Below are 22,810 nucleotides of genomic sequence, written 5' to 3'. Positions count from 1 at the left end.
GATGGGCGGGCTGACATCACGAAAGGAGGAAGCAGAGAGCTGGATCGGTGGGGTGACGTCATGGGAGGAGGAAGCAGAGAGCTGGATGAGCGGGCTGACATCACGAGAGGAGGAAGCAGAGAGCTGGATGGGCGGGCTGACATGCAAGGAGGAAGCAGAGAGCTGGATAGGCGGGCTGAAACTCAGGAGGAGGAATCAGAGAGCTGGATGGGCGGGCTGATGTCATGCAAGGAGGAATCAGAGAGCTGGATGGGCGGGCTGACGCCTCAGGAGGAGGAAGCAGAGATTTGGATAGGTGGGCTGACGTCACGAGAGGAGGAAGCAGAGAGCTGGATAAATGGGCTGACGTCACGAGAGAAGGAAGCAGAGAGCTGGATGGGTGGTCTGAAGTCATGTGAGGAGGAAGCAGAGAGCTGGATGGGCAGGCTGACGTCACGGGAGGAGGAAGCAGAGAGCTGGATGGGCGGGCTGACGTCATGGGAGGAGGAAGAAGAGAGCTGGATGGGCGGGCTGACGTCATGGGAGGAGGAAGCAGAGATTTTTTATAGGTGGGCTGACATCACGCAAGGAGGAAGCAGAGAGCTGGATGCTGGATGGGTGGGATGACGTCACTGGGAGGAGGAAGCAGAGAGCTGGATGGGAGGAGAAGGCAGCATGAACATTACAACATGGAGGCGGGACCTGCAGAGGAGGAAGCAGAGAGCTGGATGGGTGGGCTGACGTCATGCAAGGAGGAAGCAGAGAGCTGGATAGGCGGGCTGACGTCACAGGAGGAGGAAGCAGAGAGCTGGATGGGTGGGCTGACGTCATGCAAGGAGGAAGCAGAGAGCTGGATAGGCGGGCTGACGTCACGGGAGGAGGAAGCAGAGAGCTGGATCGGTGGGGTGACGTCACGTAAGGAGGAAGCAGAGAGCTGGATGGGAGTAGAAGGCAGCATGAACATTACAACATGGAGGCGGGACCTGAGATTGAGAAAGGGTGGGGCTATGTGTCAACTCACCCCACTAGCAGCAGTCAAAACAGCAGGAGACCTCATTGCTAACTGGATGATATCTGGAATGAATGCCACCCTAGCAGTAGCGCTGTGACATGAGGCCCACAAATGGAAGACGAGAGGCGGAGCCTGGATCAGGAAGAGCAGTAGCAGTGTGCGCTCCAGTTAGCTACTATCGCCACAGTGACTGAATTCCTAGCTGGCAGCCTGACCTGGGCGTAGTGCATTGGCAATGCTACCCAGAAGGGTGATATACAAGTTGGGTAAATGGAGTAGCGAAAAAGGCAGCAGTAGCAGGAGGAAGCGGCAGCAGGCCCTGAGGCGGTGCATGGACCGTACTGCTAGCTGGCAGCCTGAGCAGGGTGTACTGCATTTTCAGTGCTACCCAGAGGTCTACATACAAATATCAGAAATATTAGAGTAAAAGCAGGAGGGCCAGACCAAGATGCTCCACAGAGTGGTAGGAAGCCAGATGATATTGGTAGTTTGCATCATGAACTGGATGACGTGAAGCAGTGGGGGTTACAGCAGGCAGCAGTGGGGGTTACAGACAGGCAGCAGAGGGGGTTACAGACAGGCAGCAGTGTGAGGTGAGGTATAGCAGTATGGGGATACATGCAGCCAGGCAGCAGTGTGAGGGTTACAGCAGGCAGCAGTGGGGGTTACAGACAGGCAGCAGTGTGAGGGATACAGACAGGCAGCAGTGTGAGGGATACAGACAGGCAGCAGTGGGGGTTACAGACAGGCAGCAGTGGGGGTTACAGACAGGCAGCAGAGGGGGTTACAGACAGGCAGCAGTGTGAGGGATACAGACAGGCAGCAGTGTGAGAGATACAGACAGGCAGCAGTGTGAGGGATACAGACAGGACGCAGTGTGAGGGATACAGACAGGCAGCAGTGTGAGGGATACAGACATGCAGCAGTGTGAGGGATACAGACAGGCAGCAGTGTGAGAGATACAGCCAGGCAGCAGTGTGAGGGATACAGACAGGCAGCAGTGTGAGGGATACAGACAGGACACAGTGTGAGGGAAACAGACAGGCAGCAGTGTGAGGGATACAGACAGGCAGCAGTGTGAGGGATACAGACAGGCAGCAGTGTGAGGGATACAGACAGGCAGCAGTGTGAGGGATACAGACAGGCAGCAGTGAGGGATACAGACAGACAGCAGTGTGAGGGATACAGACAGGCAGCAGTGTGAGGGATACAGACAGGCAGCAGTGTGAGGGATACAGACAGACAGCAGTGTGAGGGATACAGACAGGCAGCAGTGTGAGGGATACAGACAGACAGCAGTGTGGGGATACAGACAGGCAGCAGAGGGGGTTACAGACAGGCAGCAGTGTGAGGGTTACAGCAGGCAGCAGTGGGGGTTACAGACAGGCAGCAGTGTGAGGGATACAGACAGGCAGCAGTGTGAGGGATACAGACAGGCAGCAGTGGGGGTTACAGACAGGCAGCAGAGGGGGTTACAGATAGGCAGCAGTGTGAGGGATACAGACAGGCAGCAGTGTGAGAGATACAGACAGGCAGCAGTGTGAGGGATACAGACAGGACGCAGTGTGAGGGATACAGACAGGCAGCAGTGTGAGGGATACAGACAGGCAGCAGTGTGAGGGATACAGACAGGCAGCAGTGTGAGGGATACAGACATGCAGCAGTGTGAGGGATACAGACAGGCAGCAGTGTGAGAGATACAGCCAGGCAGCAGTGTGAGGGATACAGACAGGCAGCAGTGTGAGGGATACAGACAGACAGCAGTGTGGGGATACAGACAGGCAGCAGTGTGAGAGATACAGACAGGCAGCAGTGTGAGGGATACAGACAGGCAGGAGTGTGAGGGATACAGACAGACAGCAGTGTGAGGGATACAGACAGGCAGCAGTGTGAGGGATACAGACAGGTAGCAGTGTGAGAGATACAGACAGGCAGCAGTGTGACTGATACAGACAGGCAGCAGTGTGAGGGATACAGACAGGCAGCAGTGTGACTGATACAGACAGGCAGCAGTGTGAGGGATACAGACAGGCAGCAGTGAGGGATACAGACAGACAGCAGTGTGAGGGATACAGACAGGCAGCAGTGTGAGGGATACAGACAGGCAGCAGTGTGAGGGATACAGACAGACAGCAGTGTGAGGGATACAGACAGGCAGCAGTGAGGGATACAGACAGACAGCAGTGTGAGGGATACAGACAGGCAGCAGTGTGAGGGATACAGACAGGCAGCAGTGTGAGGGATACAGACAGACAGCAGTGTGAGGGATACAGACAGGCAGCAGTGTGAGGGATACAGACAGGCAGCAGTGTGAGGGATACAGACAGACAGCAGTGTGGGGATACAGACAGGCAGCAGTGTGAGAGATACAGACAGGCAGCAGTGTGAGGGATACAGACAGGCAGCAGTGAGGGATACAGACAGACAGCAGTGTGAGGGATACAGACAGGCAGCAGTGTGAGGGATACAGACAGGTAGCAGTGTGAGGGATACAGACAGACAGCAGTGTGAGGAATACAGACAGGCAGCAGTGAGGGATACAGACAGACAGCAGTGTGAGGGATACAGACAGGCAGCAGTGTGAGGGATACAGACAGGCAGCAGTGTGAGGGATACAGACAGACAGCAGTGTGAGGGATACAGACAGGCAGCAGTGTGAGGGATACAGACAGGCAGCAGTGTGAGGGATACAGACAGACAGCAGTGTGGGGATACAGACAGGCAGCAGTGTGAGAGATACAGACAGGCAGCAGTGTGAGGGATACAGACAGGCAGGAGTGTGAGGGATACAGACAGACAGCAGTGTGAGGGATACAGACAGGCAGCAGTGTGAGGGATACAGACAGGTAGCAGTGTGAGAGATACAGACAGGCAGCAGTGTGACTGATACAGACAGGCAGCAGTGTGAGGGATACAGACAGGCAGCAGTGTGACTGATACAGACAGGCAGCAGTGTGAGGGATACAGACAGGCAGCAGTGTGAGGGATAGAGACAGGCAGCAGTGTGAGGGATACAGACAGGCAGCAGTGTGAGGGATGCAGACAGGCAGCAGTGTGAGGAATACAGACAGGCAGCATTGTGAGAGATACAGACAGGCAGCAGTGTGAGAGATACAGACAGGCAGCAGTGTAAGGGATACAGACAGGCAGCAGTGTGAGGGATACAGACAGGCAGCAGTGGGGACACAGACAGGCAGTAGTGTGAGGGATACAGACAGGCAGCATTGTGAGAGATACAGACAGGCAGCAGTGTGAGAGATACAGACCGGCAGCAGTGTGAGGGATACAGACAGGCAGCAGTGTGAGGGATACAGACAGGCAGCAGTGTGACTGATACAGACAGGCAGCAGTGTGAGGGATACAAACAGGTAGCAGTGTGAGAGATACAGACAGGCAGCAGTGTGACTGATACAGACAGGCAGCAGTGTGAGGGATACAGACAGGCAGCAGTGTGACTGATACAGACAGGCAGCAGTGTGAGGGATACAGACAGGCAGCAGTGTGAGGGATAGAGACAGGCAGCAGTGTGAGGGATACAGACAGGCAGCAGTGTGAGGGATGCAGACAGGCAGCAGTGTGAGGGATACAGACAGGCAGCATTGTGAGAGATACAGACAGGCAGCAGTGTGAGAGATACAGACAGGCAGCAGTGTAAGGGATACAGACAGGCAGCAGTGTGAGGGATACAGACAGGCAGCAGTGGGGACACAGACAGGCAGTAGTGTGAGGGATACAGACAGGCAGCATTGTGAGAGATACAGACAGGCAGCAGTGTGAGAGATACAGACCGGCAGCAGTGTGAGGGATACAGACAGGCAGCAGTGTGAGGGATACAGACAGGCAGCAGTGTGACTGATACAGACAGGTAGCAGTGGGGATACAGACAGGCAGCAATGTGACTGATACAGACAGGTATCAGTGGGGATACAGACAGGCAGCAGTGTGAGGGATACAGACAGGCAGCAGTGTGTGAGATACAGACAAGCAGCAGTGTGAGGGATACAGACAGGCAGCAGTGTGAGAGATACAGACAGGCAGCAGTGGGGATACAGACAGGCAGCAGTGTGACTGATACAGACAGGCAGCAGTGGGGATACAGACAGGCAGCAGTGTGAGGGATACAGACAGGCAGCAGTGGGGATACAGACAGGCAGCAGTGTGAGAGATACAGACAGGCAGCAGTGTGAGGGATACAGACAGGCAGCAGTGTGAGAGATAGAGACAGGCAGCAGTGTGAGGGATACAGACAGGCAGCAGTGTGAGAGATACAGACAGGCAGCAGTGTGAGGGATACAGACAGGCAGCAGTGTGAGGGATACAGACAGGCAGCAGTGTGAGAGATACAGACAGGCAACAGTGGGGATACAGACAGGCAGCAGTGTGACTGATACAGACAGGCAGCAGTGGAGATACAGACAGGCAGCAGTGTGAGGGATACAGACAGGCAGCAGTGGGGATACAGACAGGCAGCAGTGTGAGAGATACAGACAGGCAGCAGTGTGAGGGATACAGACAGGCAGCAGTGTGAGAGATAGAGACAGGCAGCAGTGTGAGGGATACAGACAGGCAGCAGTGTGAGAGATACAGACAGGCAGCAGTGTGAGGGATACAGACAGGAAGCAGTGTGAGGGATACAGACAGGCAGCAGTGTGAGGGATACAGACAGGCAGTAGTGTGAGAGATACAGACAGGCAGCAGTGTGAGGGATACAGACAGGCAGAAGCGTGAGGGATACAGACAGGCAGCAGTGTAAGAGATACAGACAGGCAGCAGTGTGAGGGATACAGACAGGCAGCAGTGTGAGGGATACAGACAGGCAGCAGTGTGAGAGATACAGACAGGCAGTGAGGGATACAGGCAGGCAGCAGTGTGAGGGATACAGGCAGGCAGCAGTGTGAGGGATACAGGCAGGCAGCAGTGTGAGAGATACAAACAAGCAAGAGTGTGAGAGATACAGACAGGCAGCAGTGTGGGGGATACAGACAGGCAGCAGTGTGAGAGATAAAGACAGGCAGTGAGGGATACAGACAGGTAGCAGTGTGAGGGATACAGACAGGCAGCAGTGTGAAAGATACAGACAGGCAGCAGTGTGAGGGATACAGACAGGCAGCAGTGTTAGGGATACAGACAGGCAGCAGTGTGAGAGATACAGACAGGCAGCAGTGGGGATACAGACAGGCAGCAGTGTGACTGATACAGACAGGCAGCAGTGGGGATACAGACAGGCAGCAGTGTGAGGGATACAGACAGGCAGCAGTGGGGATACAGACAGGCAGCAGTGTGAGAGATACAGACAGGCAGCAGTGTGAGGGATACAGACAGGCAGCAGTGTGAGAGATAGAGACAGGCAGCAGTGTGAGGGATACAGACAGGCAGCAGTGTGAGAGATACAGACAGGCAGCAGTGTGAGGGATACAGACAGGCAGCAGTGTGAGGGATACAGACAGGCAGCAGTGTGAGAGATACAGACAGGCAACAGTGGGGATACAGACAGGCAGCAGTGTGACTGATACAGACAGGCAGCAGTGGAGATACAAACAGGCAGCAGTGTGAGGGATACAGACAGGCAGCAGTGGGGATACAGACAGGCAGCAGTGTGAGAGATACAGACAGGCAGCAGTGTGAGGGATACAGACAGGCAGCAGTGTGAGAGATAGAGACAGGCAGCAGTGTGAGGGATACAGACAGGCAGCAGTGTGAGAGATACAGACAGGCAGCAGTGTGAGGGATACAGACAGGAAGCAGTGTGAGGGATACAGACAGGCAGCAGTGTGAGGGATACAGACAGGCAGTAGTGTGAGAGATACAGACAGGCAGCAGTGTGAGGGATACAGACAGGCAGAAGCGTGAGGGATACAGACAGGCAGCAGTGTAAGAGATACAGACAGGCAGCAGTGTGAGGGATACAGACAGGCAGCAGTGTGAGGGATACAGACAGGCAGCAGTGTGAGAGATACAGACAGGCAGTGAGGGATACAGGCAGGCAGCAGTGTGAGGGATACAGGCAGGCAGCAGTGTGAGGGATACAGGCAGGCAGCAGTGTGAGAGATACAAACAAGCAAGAGTGTGAGAGATACAGACAGGCAGCAGTGTGGGGGATACAGACAGGCAGCAGTGTGAGAGATAAAGACAGGCAGTGAGGGATACAGACAGGTAGCAGTGTGAGGGATACAGACAGGTAGCAGTGTGAGGGATACAGGCAGGCAGCAGTGTGAGAGATACAAACAAGCAGCAGTGTGAGAGATACAGACAGGCAGCAGTGTGGGGGATACAGACAGGCAGCAGTGTGAGAGATAAAGACAGGCAGTGAGGGATACAGACAGGTAGCAGTGTGAGGGATACAGACAGGCAGCAGTGTGAAAGATACAGACAGGCAGCAGTGTGAGGGATACAGACAGGCAGCAGTGTTAGGGATACAGACAGGCAGAAGTGTGAGAGATACAGACAGGCAGAAGTGTGAGAGATACAGACAGGCAGCAGTGTGGGGGATACAGACAGGCAGCAGTGTGAGAGATACAGACAGGCAGTGAGGGATACAGACAGGTAGCAGTGTGAGAGATACAGACAGGCAGCAGTGTGAGAGATACAGACAGCAGCAGTGTGAGAGATACAGACAGGCAGCAGCGTGAGGTGAGGTATAGCAGTATGGGAATACATGCAGCCAGGCAGCAGTGTGAGGTAGCAGTATGGGGATATAGTATACAGTAGGCAGACAGGCAGCAGTATAAGGTGTGACTGAGGCAGCAGTGTGAGGGATACAGACAGGCAGCAATGTGAGAGATACAGACAGGCAACAGTGTGAGAGATACAGACAGGCAGCAGTGTGAGAGATACAGACAGGCAGCAGTGGGAGGGATACAGACAGGCAGCAGTGGGGGGATACAGACAAGCAGCAGTGTGAGAGATACAGACAGGCAGCAGTGTGAGAGATACAGCCAGGCAGCAGTGTGAGGGATACAGACAGGCAGCAGTGTGAGGGATACAAACAGGCAGCAGTGGGAGGGATACAGACAGGCAGCAGTGGGAGGGATACAGACAGGCAGCAGTGGGGGGATACAGACAGGCAGCAGTGTGAGAGATACAGACAGGCAACAGTGTGAGAGATACAGACAGGCAGCAGTGTGAGAGATACAGACAGGCAGCAGTGGGAGGGATACAGACAGGCAGCAGTGGGGGGATACAGACAGGCAGCAGTGTGAGAGATACAGACAGGCAGCAGTGTGGGTATATAGACAGCAGTGAGGAATAGACAGGCAGCAGTGTGAGGTAGTGTTGTCCGGATCATGAACGATTCGGATCTTTGATCCGAATCTATTTTATGAGTCGATCATCGGAATCATCAAAATGAACGATTCGGATCGCAAAAGGGGCGGGGCCAGGAGCGACACGCCCCCTCTCAGCGGGCAGCGGGGTCCTGGAAGCAGAGCTGAGATGGATCGCTCTGTTGGATGGGAGGCAGCCTTGCAGGGAGACAGGTAGATGAGAGAGGGCTCTATTCATAAAACCTTCCCGCAAGTTTTCCGCTCAAAACAGCGGATTTTCCCGTCCATTTAGCAAAGTGGGCATTCAAAAAAGCTGTTCCCGCATGAAAATCTACAATCCCCCAGCAGAGCGAGACATTTCCGCCTTCTCCAGTGTTTTTCTAGATTAATCTAGAAAAAAGTAACAAAATGGCCATTCATAAAGATTAGAGGAAGCGGTATGTGGACGGGAAATACCGCTTCCTCTGATTTTGCGGATTACATACAAGTGAATGGGACAGACCTCCCAGAGAGAGCAGTGCACGGAGGGACTCTGCCGGCTGAAGTGTTTCCGCATGCCTTCCGACAGCTTACCGCCAGCTTTCAGCGGGAGATCTCCGCTCTTGCATCGCAGCTTTCAAGATTTCTTTGAATGACCACCCAGAAGTGTAAAATACCGCTGCGGTATTTTACCTCCAGGAGTTTTCTCGCAACAACTTTTTTATGAATAGAGCCCAGAGAGGGGACATCGGTGCCACTGCCAGATATGTGTAGAGCACACATACTGGCTGCAATGTGCTGCCCATTATAGGCTGGCTGTTCCGTAGTGCTGCACAGTGAACACATGGGAAGCTTTTGGCTCAGCACAGCTCAGTAACTTTGCAGACAGTGTGATTGAAAGGCAATATAATCCTCCTGCACTCGGCACTAAACAGCTGCACTTATCTTCTGGGAATGCTTTCTTTCACTGTGCGACCTTTTCTTTCAAAGTGTACAGATGAACATGTAGGTGAAATATATGTAAAGCATAATGATTGCAGCATGTGGGTATTGTGTGCAAACATTTCTGCTCTCTGCTCGTCCCTCCTCCCTTCTCTGTCCACTCCCTGCCCTCTGTCCATCTTCTCCCCTTCTCTGTGTGTCCTCCCCCCTCCCCTTCTCTGTCCACTCCCTGCCCTCTGTCCATCTTCTCCCCTTCTCTGTGTGTCCTCCCCCCTCCCCTTCTCTGTCCACTCCCTGCCCTCTGTCCATCTTCTCCCCTTCTCTGTGTGTCCACTCCCTCCCCTTCTCCTGTCCACAGACCTGTCCTGCTGTTCATTTCACCCCCGAATGCTTCCTGTAGTAAAATGATCCGAGATTCGGATCAAAGATCCGGATCTCTTCAATGATCCGATTCGAATCATCCGGATCATTGAAAAGATCCGAACTTCCCATCTCTAGTGTGAGGCGAGAAGAACCAGTCAGGCTCAGCAGCACTATGGTTTTCCATGTAAACAGAGCTGGCCACGCCCCCGGTGCCGGAATCTCCGCCCCCTCTCCCTGCTGTCCTGTAGCCGCGCGCCGTGCAGTAGCCCCGCCCCTGGGAGTGACGCGGCGCAGCATTCCTCGGGTCCCCGGTGGGGGAGCAGTATAAGGAGGGGATCCCCGCGCAGCATGAAGTCTCCGGTCCTCTGACAGCGGAGATAACCCCGAGCTGTGCCAGCATGCGGGGCAACACCGGACACGGCGGCCAGAGCTGGGGCAAGAGAGGTAGGAGAGGCAAATGTGTGTACGTGCGGGGCGGCATGCTGCCTGATGATGCTGCTGGGGGGGGGGATGCTGGCTGATGATGCTGTACAGAGACCTGCCATCTACATCTACAGCCTACTACATACACCATGCCCCCCCCCCCCCCCACTACTCTACTACATTCAGCATCTTCCATATACAGTACTACCTACCTGCCTTCTACTACACTATCCCCATTTCCCTACCTGATGCTTCCTGCTGTCATCTCCATACAACATGCCCCATCCTATTACATGATGCTGCTGCTACATACAGCATAATATACCCCCCCATGCCTCTATCACTGCCCACCCTAGCCTGATCTGTCTCCATACAGCATGCCCCATACTACTACACTGTCCCCAGCCTGCTACTGTGCATCCTCCATATACTACCTCCTAATACATTACAACCATACCTCCATCACTATTCTACTACACTATCCCCAGTCTATTACTGTCCCCATACCCCATATACTACCTGCATCCTACTCCATACAGCCTACTACACTACTTCCAGCATCTTCCATATACTCCCTGCCTTCTACTGCATTATCCCCAGCCTGCTACTGGCTGCAATATTGTATCTATGATATGTTCTGCTCACCTGGATACATTCATGTGTCTGACTTCATACACCTACTAGATACACTGTACCCAGCCTGCTACTGTGCACCCTCCATAAACTACCTCCATCCTGATACACTACAAGCATGCCTCCATCACTATTCTACTACATGCACCATCTCCAGCCTGTTACTCTGCATCCTCCATATACTACCTCCCAGTCTACTGCACTATTTCCAGCCTTCTGTCAAGTCCATACACCATATACTACAACCATGCCTCCATCACTACTCTACTACCTCCAGCATCTTCTATATACTGCCTGCCTTCTACTATATCCCCAGCCTGATGCTACTGGTATTGGAAGGCTGCTGTACAGAGACATACATACAGTTGTGATGGAAATTATTCAACCTCCACTGAAATTGAGTGTTTTGGCCGGTTTGACATTGATTTTGATCATTTCATGTTTACAATTGAATCAAAGAGGCACTTGTAAGTCAGACAAATATAACATAGCATTTATAATGAAATAACCACAAATGTCTTTTCTGTGCTCACATCATTATCAGTTTTATTCAACTCCCAAGTGACATTCATTCTTAGTACTTAGTACAACATCCTTTTCCAGTTATAACAGCTTTTACACGTGAAGCATAGCTTGACACAAGTGTCTTGCAGCGATCTACGGGTATCTTAGCCCATTCTTCATGGGCAAAAGCCTCCAGTTCAGTCACATTCTTAGGCTTGCGCGCTGCAACTGCTTTCTTTAAGTCCTCTTGCACACTGCAAGCAAATCAGATTCAGATTCCGCTTTTTAATCAGTTTTTTACCTCCGATTCAGATTCAGATTTGCAGTGTGCAGGGAGCAAACTGCAAATCTGAATATGAATCGGAAGTAAAAACAGATTAAAAAGCGGAATCTGAATCTGAATCGCGTGCAGTGTGCAAGAGGCCTAAGTCCCGCCAGACTCAGGTTCTCAATTGGATTTAAGTCTGGTGACTGCGATGGCCACTCCAAAATGTTCCCAAAGGATGGAGGGCGCTTTTGTAGGTTACCTAGAGGCTCATTTCACCCGCGGCTAACTAGTCATATGAGGGAACCCACTATCCCACACAAAAGAAAAGTATTATTTATAAACAGAAAAGCCAGTTGCGCTGGGTCTATATAGTTCCACCGGTCTGAATCGTCAATAATAATTGGTGCTTATACACCTGATTAAAATGTAAAACATGCATAAATTTGCATACATTTATTAATACAGAAAGCATATACAAAAGATATATAGATAAAATTTCCACATAAAATACTATAAAACAATAGTTATTACCAGTATTTGCATTTTCAATCAACCGCTATAATGAATGTCACGCTCATACACTCACACATACCCAGACCATCCAATGTGTACAAAAAAGGGGGAGGGGGGGGGGGGGATATGGTTGTTCTATGTGTCAACCAATTTGGGGACATATAGATTGTAATAAATTAATTGTGAGAAAGATAACTATAGTATTGAGGGATGACTGTATGGAGAAAGGCTTATGTTGCTATGCACAGTCCTTCTCTGTAGATCTTGCCAGTCTATTATAGCTTCCCTTTATCTTCCCAAATGGGTTACTGGTTTGATGGTGCGGAGATTTTGACTGTGTGTAACCAAATAGGGGAATCCCCTTTTCCTCAGTCCTATTGGTTAATATCTCTATCTGATCGATGATATAGAGGGATAAAGGTCAAGGCGTTCACTCCTTCAAAGTCTATTCCGGTATTATGCCGGTATTTTGATCTGAAATTAAAATAGCTTTCCGTGTGGATTACAAATGTACTCACACTCCCCTCTTGAGTGATGCGGGGTTGCGGCAAAACGTTCGATTCCTGGGGTCAGAGCTCCGGCCGGCAGCTCAATGACTTACAATAACTTTCGTCTCCCGTTCGTCACTACGTGTCTACGATAGTGAGATGTAGTGCTTCCGGGTGGCGGCTGGTTCACTTCCGGTGACGTCACCTATTGCCTGCGTCTACGGTTGCTTGGAGACCAGTCTGCTGCACTTATTGGAGAGATGAATAAAGATTGTCTCAAGCGTAAGCGACCTATGTGATGGGGTTCCTTATGCAACTTAAGACTCCGGGAAGGTATACTGCAGGGCTGACGCGTTTCGACGGTCTGCGGACGTCTTTCTCAAAGCCAGTATCCTTGTGAACTGCCGTCTGTTGGCGGATATAGTCTAGTGAGTCCCTCCCATCTTCGGTAAAGTTACTCCAGCAATTCAGTTATAGCAAGCAGAGCGCCTACTCTACTACCTCCAGCATCTTCTATATACTGCCTGCCTTCTACTATATCCCCAGCCTGATGCTACTGGTATAGGAAGGCTGCTGTACAGAGACATACATACAGTTGTGATGAAAATTATTCAACCCCCACTGAAATTGAGTGTTTTGGCCAGTTTGACATTGATTTTGATCATTTCAGTCATCTTGTTTACGATTGAATCAAAGAGGCACTTGTAAGTCAGACAAATATAACATAACATTTTATAATGAAATAACCACAAATGTCTTTTCTGTGCTCACATCATTATCAGTTTTATTCAACCCCCAAGTGGCATTCATTCTTAGTACTTAGTACAGCATCCTTTTCCAGTTATAACAGCTTTTACACGTGAAGCATAGCTTGACACAAGTGTCTTGCAGTGATCTACGGGTATCTTAGCCCATTCTTCATGGGCAAAAGCCTCCAGTTCAGTCACATTCTTAGGCTTGCACGCTGCAACTGCTTTCTTTAAGTCCCGCCAGACTCAGGTTCTCAATCAGATTTAAGTCTGTTGACTGCGATGGCCACTCCAAAATGTTCCAGCCTTTATTCTGCAACCATGCTCTTGTGGACTTGGAGGTGTGCTTGGGGTCATTGTCCTGTTGAAAGGTCCAACGTCTCCCAAGCCTCAGGTTTGTGATGGACTGCATCACATTTTCATCCAATATCTCCTGGTACTGAAGAGAATTCATGGTACCTTGCACATGCTGAAGCTTCCCTGTACCTGCAGAAGCAAAACAGCCCCAAAGCATGATTGCCCCCCCGCCCCCGCCATGCTTCACAGTAGGCGAGGTGTTCTTTTCTTCATAGGCCTTGTTCTTCCTCCTCCAAACATAGCGTTAATCCATGGGCCCAAACAGTTCTAATTTTGTTTCATCAGTCCACAGAACACTATCCCAAAACTTTTGTGGTAGTGTTCTGTGGACTGATTAAACAAAATTAGAACTGTTATAAATACTAGCTGATTGCCCGGCGTTGCCCAGGTATTTATTTGGCTGGTGTTGGCTCCGCATACTTTTTCTAGCCCTAACACACAAACACTCAATGACCAAGTTTGTGAGCTTTGTGGTCTTTGGCAACAATAATTTGCATTGAAATGAAAAAAAATCTGATGGGCTGTTTGTGGCTCCACCCCCTTTTCTGAATTTGAACCCCAGTGACACAATGAACAACTGTACCAGGTTTGAGGCCTGTGCCATTAACAGTGCAAGAATGGTAGCAATTAAATATTCCCTTGAAAAGCAATAGGTGAAGCTTTATTCACTTTTGTAAGCTGCACCCACTTTTCTCAATATTAATCCCATTCACTGAGTGTCCAACTGTGCAAAGTTTGAGAACCCTGCCATTAACAGTGTAAGAATGGCTGCAGTTTACATTTTCCCAGTAAAATTTGTATTTGTCTCCACCCACTGATAACCTGGCGTTGCCTGTGTATGTATTTGACTGGTGTTGGTTCCGCCCACTTTTTCTAACCCTAACGCACAAACACTCAATGACCAAGTTTGTGAGCTTTGGGGTCCTTGGCATCAATAATTTGTATATTCCCATAGAAATTAAACAAATCAGATTGGCTGTTTGTGGCTTCACCCCCTCTCCAGCATTTGAACCCCAGTCACCCAATGACCAACTGTAGCAGGTTTGAGGCATCTGCTATTACCAGTGTAAAAATGGCAGCAATTTAAATATTCCTCTTGAAAATCATCAGGTGAATTTTGATTGGCTATTATAGGCTCCACCCACTTCCCTGAATATTAATCTCAGTCACCCAGTGTCCATCTGGGCAAAGTTTGAGAACCCTGCCATTAACAGTGTAAGAATGACTGCAGTCTACATTTTCCCAGTGAAATTTGGTTTTGGCTCTGCCCACTTTTTGTAACCTGGACACACAGTCAGTCAATGACCAAGTTTGTGAGCTTTGGGGTCCTTGGCATCAATTTGTATTTTCCCAAGAAATTAAACTGTTTGTGGCTCTGTCCCCTTTTCTGTATTTGAACCCCAATGACTAACTGTACTAACTGTATTAGTCCCAGTCACCCAGTGGCCAACTGTGTCAAGTTTGAGAACCCTGCCAATAACAGAATGGCAGAAATCAATCTAAAAAAATCTGATTGGCTGTTTGTGGCTCCACCCCCTTTAGTGAATTTGGACCCCAGTCACACAATAACTGACTGTATCAGGTTTGAGGCCTTTGCCATTAACAGTGTAAGAATGGTAGCAATGTAAATATTCCCCTTGAAAATCAATAGGTGAATTTTGATTGGCTGTTTTAGGCTCCACCCACATTTCTGAATATTAATCCCAGTCACCCAGTGGCCAATTGTGTCAAGTTTGAGAACCTTGCCATGTAAAATATTAAGTTGATGGTGTCGCCCACTTTTTCTAACCTTGACATACAGTCACTCAATTATCAAGTTTATCAGCTTTGGGGTCCTTGGTATCAATACTTTGTATATTCCCATTGAAAAATAAACAAATCTGATTGGCTGTTTGTGGCTCCGCCTCTTTTCTGAATTTGAATCCTTATCACCCAGTGACCAACTGTACCAGGTTTGAGGCATCTGCTATTAACAGTATAAGAAAGGTAGCAGCTTAAATATTCCCTTTGAAAATCGAAAGGTGAATTTTTATTGGCTGTTGTAGGCTCCACCTATCTTCCAAAATTTTAATCTCATTCACCCAGTGACCAACTGTGCAAAGTTTGAAAACCCTGCCATTAACAGTGTGAGAATGGATAAAGTTTATAGTTTCCCAGTAAAATTTGTTTTTGGCTCTGCCCACTTTTTGTAACCTGGACACACAGTCACGCAATGACCAAGTTTGTGAGCTTTCAGGTTCCTGGCATCAAAAAATGTGTGAATGGAAGCAGTTTATCCACCAAGGAAATCTGATTGGCTGTTTGTGGCCCCTCCCCTTTAGTGAATTTGGACCCCAGTCTCACAAAGACCGACTGTAGCAAGTTTGAAGCCTCTGCCATTAACAGTGTAAGAATGGCAGCAATTTAAATATTCCCCTTGAAAATTGGTGAATTTTGATTGGCTGTTGTAGGCTCCACCCACTTTCCTGAATATTAATCTCAGTCACCCAGTGACCAAGTGTGGCAAGTTTGAGAACCCTGCCATTAACAGTCTAAAAATGGCTGCAGTTTACATTTTCCCATTCAAAATGAATGGCTGAAATTTGATTGGCTGTTTTATGCTCCACCCACTCTTCCTGGATTTGTAACCTCGGTCACCAAGTGACCAACTATGTCAAGTGTGGGGACTCTGGCTTGATTACTGTGAGAATGGCAGCCCTTTATAGTGTAATGGTTAAGGGCTCTGTCTCTGACACAGGAGACCTGGGTTCAAATCTCAGCTCTGCCTGTTCAGTAAGCCAGTACCTATTCAGTAAGGAGACCTTGGGCAAGACTCCCTAACACTGGTACTGCCTACTGAGTGCGCTCTAGTGTCTGCCTCTCAATCGCTTTGAGTCCGACAGGAGAAAATGCGCTATACAAAAAAAGGTATTATTTTTTTCCATTGACCTGAATGGGTGAAATCTGGTTGGCTGTTTGTAGCTCTGCCCAGGTGTGCAGGGGGGACGGGAGCCCCCCAGAACATATCATCCCAGGTAGTAAGGAATCTACTACCTCCAGCATCTTCCATACACAGCACTCCCTGCCTTCTACTACACTATCCCCAACCTGATGCTGCTGCTGCTACTGGAGGGCTGCTGTACAGAGACATGCCATCCCCATCCTACAGACACCATGCCCCCCCCCCCCCCCCCACTCTACTAACTCTAGCATCTTCCATACAAAGTTCTACCTGCCTTCTACTACACTATCCTCATACTGATGCTAATGGGGGGCTGCCTGCTGTCCTCTGTATCCTCTACTCTACTGCAACCATGCTACATGCACCATTCTACTACATGCGCCATGCCTCCAGCACCATTCTACTACACGCGCCATGCCTCCAGCACCATTCTACTACACGCGCCATGCCTCCATCACTACCCCAACCTTCTGTCATCTGCAACATTGTATCTGTTATGTGTTGTGCTCACCTGGATACATGGTGTCTGCTTCATACACCTCTCCCAAAACTTCTACTACATTTACTATCCCCAGCCTTCTACTGTCCAAATTCACTAAAGGGCGGGGCCACAAACAGCCAATCAGATTTCCTTGGTGGATAAACTGCTTCCATTCACACATTTTTGATGCCAGGAACCTGAAAGCTCACAAACTTGGTCATTGAGTGACTTTGTGTCCAGGTTACAAAAAGTGGGCAGAGCCGAAAACAAATTTTACTGGGAAAATATAAACTTTATCCATTCTCGCACCGTTAATGGCAGGGTTCTCAAACTCTAACACATGGATATGTTTTGTTTTAAACCATCCCATTGTTGCCCTGGCTTTATGTTTAGGGTCGTTGTCCTGCTGGAAGGTGAACCTCCGCCCCAGTCTCAAGTCTTTTACAGACTCCAAGAGGTTTTCTTCCAAGTTTGCCCTGTATTTGGCTCCATCCATCTTCCCAATAACTCTGACCAGCTTCCCTGTCCCTGCTGAAGAGATGCACCCCCCGAGCATGATGCTGCCACCACCATATTTGACAGTGGGGATGGTGTGTTCAGAGTGATGTGCAGTGTTAGTTTTCCGCCACACATAGCGTTTTGCATTTTGGCCAAAAAGTTCCATTTTGGTCTCATCTGACCAGAGCACCTTCTTCCACATGTTTGCTGTGTCCCCCACATGGCTTGTGGCAAACTGCAAACAGGACTTCTTATGCTTTTCTGTTAACAATGCCTTTCTTCTTGCCTCTCTTCCATAAAGGCCAACTTTGTGCAGTGCATGACTAATAGTTGTCCTATGGACAGATTCCCCCACCTGAGCTGTAGATCTCTGCAGCTCGTCCAGAGTCACCATGGGACTCTTGACTGCATTTCTGATCAGCGCTCCCCTTGTTCGGCCTGTGAGTTTAGGTGGACGGCCTTGTCTTGGTAGGTTTATAGTTGTGCCATACTCCTTCCATTTCTGAATGATCGCTTGAACAGTGCTCCATGGGATGTTCAAGGCTTTGGAAATCTTTTTGTAGCCTAAGCCTGCTTTAAATTTCTCAATAACTTGATCCCTGACCTGTCTGGTGTGTTCTTTGGACTTCACGGTGTTGTTGCTCCCAATATTCTCTTATGGCCCATACTCACGGGCTACAATTTGGCATGTCGCTAGCACACGGGAGCGTGTGCGCGACATGCTGGCGACAGCTCGTCGCCAGGTCCCTCCGCATACACACGGCGGAGGGACCTGGCAACTGATGCGGCAGAAGCTGTCGCTGTTGTCCCTCCCCCCCCGCTGGAAGCACCGTCTATTTACAATTATGTTGCTGTCGCTAGTCCGCGTACTCACGCGGACTAGCGACAGTTGCGGCGGAGGTGCGGGGTCGACTGTTGCCAGGCGATTGACCACGGCAATCGCCTGGCGACATCATCGACGGGCGACAGTTCGGAGTGCGCGCCCGGGCAACACCGCATACTCACGGGCGACCTGTCGCCGCAACACGCGCGTGCCGCATGTTGCGGCGACAATTGTAGCCCGTGAGTATGGGCCATTAGACAACCTCTGAGGCCATCACAGAGCAGCTGTATTTTGTACTGACATTAGATTACACACAGGTGCACTCTATTTAGTCATTAGCACTAATCAGGCAATGTCTACTGGGAACTGACTGCACTCAGACCAAAGGGGACTGAATAATTACGCACACCCCACTTTGCAGTTACTTACTTCTAAAAAATGTTTGGAATGATGTATGATTTTCGTTCCACTTCTCATGTGTACACCACTTTGTGTTGGTCTTTCATGTGGAATTCTAATAGAATTGATTCATGTTTGTGGCAGTAATGTGACAAAATGTGGAAAACTTCAAAGGGGGGCCAAATACTTTTGCAAGCCACTGTATGTCCTTACTTTGCTTGACAACCTCTGGATATATCACTTTAGTATGTACACTGAACTTCTTTGGTGGGCCAAGGCCCTGAACACTCAGAAGCAGGGATGCTCAAATCCGAATTCGGGTGAATCCAGATAGTTGCTATCTGGACCAGAATACCTGTGTGGGGTGGGCGTGTGGGGTTGGTGTGGCTGTGTAATATTTAAAGCTATAGGCTTGCTATACACCAGCGGTTCTGGATGTGAGCTTTGCTTACAAGGGTGAAAAGGGATAATTTGCATATTCAGTAGTGGGGCATTGTGGGTAACCAAAAGTGTTCACTTATAACTGAATTATTGCAGATTTCCTTCTGTTTTAAGAAGGCAAATCACTCCAAGCATTGCTTATTAGTTGGCGGGCTTTTCGGTCTTTTATCCCCCTATACATTCCTAGTGGTTTGGGTCACCCCGAGCTGCTTGGTTACTCCAATATAGTAAAAAAAAGGTTAGTTCTGGCTGCAGGTGGTGTGGCTCCTGGGAATATCCTTTTTATCCAGTTCTGAAAATGACTAATCAAGTAGCTTCTGGCTTTGGAGGTAAAGGTAGAGTTTATCTTTAGTGTAGCCATAGACATGACATGGCTGTTACCCAGGCAAGCTTTTACAGATGTCAGGTGAACCGCCATGAGTGGGAAGTGTTCAGAGAAGTTGGATTGCCCTGGCTAGTTGCTTTTTGTTTCCCCCAGAGTAGCGGGTGGTGCGTTTGCAAATCCTCTCCATTCTTCTTCCTTAAAGGGAAGGTTCAGGGACTAACAAAAAAAAAATAAAAAATCCATATCCACTTACCTGGGGGCTTCCTCCAGCCCGTGGCAGGCAGGAGGTGCCCTCGGCGGCGCTTCGCAGGCTCTGAGCCTGCGCAGTACAGCCCGGAGGACGTCCGATGATGTCAGTGCGCCGGCGTGAAACGCACAATGGAGCACAGAAAAAGCCTGGCCGGGTCGGCCACCGGAGACCACCGGGAGCCTGCGGAGCGGCGCCAAGGGCACCTCCTGCCTGCCACGAGCTGGAGGAAGCCCCAGGTAAGCGGATATGGATTTTATTTTTATTTTTATTTTATTTTTTTTTGTTAGTCCCTGAACCTTCCCTTTAATAGGAACAGAAGCGCTTGGCTGGCTGACAGATGGGAAGCCCAGAGGGAGATGGCATTCTACATTTAGAAAACTTAACTCCTCTTTTTTTTTTTTTTTGTTTTTGTTTAAGGCCGCGTCTGTCAGATTTACCTGAAGGAGATCATGTGACTGGTTCACAAAGTACTTCATCCTGTCGCAGTAATGCCCAAATGCCTGTTGTAACTGGCAATGCTGAAATGCCTGCTGTAACTGGCACAGATTGGGAAGCTTTCCACAAACAAACCAGGTGGTAAAGTGTAACCATAAAAGAACATAATACTGTTTAGGAAATATCATGTCCGCATAGATTGTGCCACTAATGACTGTGTACAATAAACACTGATTGGCCAGAAGGTAAAATAACCTGCCAAGTATAGTCACCCTTGCCTGACTCATCCAGACCTGTAAGTGTCCTGTGGTATCTGACTGTGAGGGCCCATTCCCACTAGGGGCTTGTTTCACTAAACTGTGATAACTCAAATATCACACCTTATCAAAGATATCACACCTTATTTATTTATTGTATTTATAAAGCGCCAACATATTACGCAGCGCTGGACATTAATTTAGGTTACAGACAATATTTAAGGGTGACATACAGCAATATGACAATACAGGAATACAAGAAAGACCAGATCACACAGCACAGTATGAGTACCAGGTAATGCTTAGTCAGTCACTGTTGGGGAGCATGGAGATTAGGCCAGTTAGGTTCACTCAGATGCATAGCATGGGTGCACAGTAATGGAGGCGCATGATCAGATCGGACACAAAAGGAGGAGGACCCTGCCCAAAGGCTTACAATCTAGAGGGAGAGGTAAGGACACGAAAGGTAGGGGACCAGAGTTCAGCTGCGGGTTTAGAGCACTTGTGAGGGGTGGTAGGCCAGAGTGAAAAGGTGAGTTTTGAGGGCTTTCTTGAAGATGTTGAAGGAGGGGGCTGCCCTAATGGGTGGAGGTAGGGAGTTCCATAGTGTTGGAGCAGCTCTTGAGAAGTCCTGGAGGCATGCATGGGACTGGGTGATGCGGAGGGCGGTTAGGCGAAGTTCATTGGAAGAGCGGAGTGAGCGGCTAGGTGTGTACCTCTGAGTAAGATCGGAAATGTAGGTTGGACAGGTTTTGTGGACAGATTTGTAGGTCCGACACAGTATCTTGAATCTGATTCTGGACTGGATAGGAAGCCAGTGGAGGGATTCTAGGAGGGGATCTGCCGTGGTGGAGCGGTGGAAGGAGTGGATAATTCTGGCTGCCGCATTCATGATGGACTGCAGTGGGGCTGTTCGGGTCATAGGGAGACCAGACAGCAAAGTTAACATGCCTTATCAGAGTAGCAAGAATGTGTATACCATTTATGGCTAGCAGCACCAGGTAAGAATTATGTTTTTAACTTTAGATTAGTGTTTGCATATGCTTCACTGTTAGATTAGTGGTTAGGTCTCTCCCGTGGGGGCATGTCACCGTCGTGGGAGAGTCTATTAGGGATAATTTATGCTGAAGCTAATGCCCGCCTTTTACTGTACCTGTTTTGAATGCAAGGTGTGTAATCTGCCCGTTAATCAAGCTCTGCATACTTGTGCATGTAGTCAAGTCAATCAGGTGCAGCGTCTGTTTGGAAGCACTGCCATTCCCTTCTACCTTACAAATCTTGTATTACTGCAGTTGTAATGCATGTATTTATATAAGAATTCACTTCATGTCAATATAATGTGTATAGTTGGATGCACATTACTGTTATGCATATTGTGTAACAAGTTCTACTAATTGTCCAATGTTTAAATCCTCTAAATACAGCAGTGTCATGTTATGCATGAAATGTATCCCTGTTACATGTTTGATAAATCAGATCATTCTCTGCCACTCCCTTCTGTTTGTTCATTGCTAATTGCATCGCGTTAGTCAGATGGTATCGGAACTGAGGCTGTTTACTGTGGAATTCTGTGAGATATTGTAGTTTGTGTGTGTGTGTAATATAAATTAATTTTATATATATATATATATATATATATATATATATATATATATATATATATATATATATATATATATATATATATATATAATTCTCCAAGGTATTGATTCACACAAATTGTGAATTATTTCCAAAGGAATTTTAAACCCATTCTTCAGTTAAAACACCCTCCAGTTATTTTAGAGACGATGGCGGCGGAAATCGACTTCATACTTCGATCTCTAATAATGACCATAAATGCTCAATAATGTTGAGGTCTGAGGATTGTGGAGGCCAGATGAGATGCTCAACTGCATTAGAATGTTCCTCATGCCATTCTCTAACAATTCTAGCTGTATGGATTGGGGCATTATCCTCTTGAAAGATGGCATTCCCCTCCGGAAACAGTTCTTGAACCATAGGATGAACTTGGTCGCCCAAAATTCCTAAATATTCTCGGCTGTTATTTCTTCTATGAAGGGAAATCATTGGCCCGGCGGATTTCCAAGAAATAGCACCCCAGATCATCACAGAACCCCCGCCATGTTTTACGGTTGGGAGAAGGCAGTGTGGATGAAATGCTTCTTTCGGCTGTCTCCAAACGTACACTCGGCCGGAGGTCAGAAATAAGGTAAACTGTTTGTCAGAGAATCACATTTTTTCCTCTGCTCAAGTGACCAATTCTGGTGGTTTCTACACCACTTTAAACGCTTTGAGGCATTTGTCTTTGAGAGAAGAGATTTTGTAATTGGAGTTCTTCCGTGGAATCCTGATTTGTGCAGCTCCCGACAGTTTTTGTGGAAACTGGGTTCTGTAGGTGTTTGTTCAGCTCTGCAGTGATTTTAGGAGGCGTGGTCTTGCGAGCTTTTCTAACAATTCGATTTAGAGCCTGACGGTCTCTCTCAGA

General features: G+C 48.8%; 1 protein-coding gene across 1 annotated transcript in view; it reads left to right on the top strand.

Annotated features, from left to right (window-relative positions):
• Positions 1-9,826: 9,826 nt before the first annotated feature.
• PFKFB4 (6-phosphofructo-2-kinase/fructose-2,6-biphosphatase 4) overlaps positions 9,827-22,810 on the top strand; it is a 118,670-nt gene continuing 105,686 nt past the window's right edge. The window contains exon 1 of the mRNA XM_068251977.1: positions 9,827-9,981. Coding sequence (XP_068108078.1) covers positions 9,936-9,981 — 46 coding nt within the window. The 5' untranslated portion in view covers positions 9,827-9,935. The remainder of the gene's footprint in view (positions 9,982-22,810) is intronic.

The sequence above is a fragment of the Hyperolius riggenbachi genome, chromosome 9 (genome assembly GCF_040937935.1).
Source record: "Hyperolius riggenbachi isolate aHypRig1 chromosome 9, aHypRig1.pri, whole genome shotgun sequence".
Classification (NCBI taxonomy): domain Eukaryota; kingdom Metazoa; phylum Chordata; class Amphibia; order Anura; family Hyperoliidae; genus Hyperolius; species Hyperolius riggenbachi.
The sequence above is the reverse complement of the archived record's forward strand: the minus strand, read 5'-3'. Positions and strand labels throughout refer to the sequence as shown.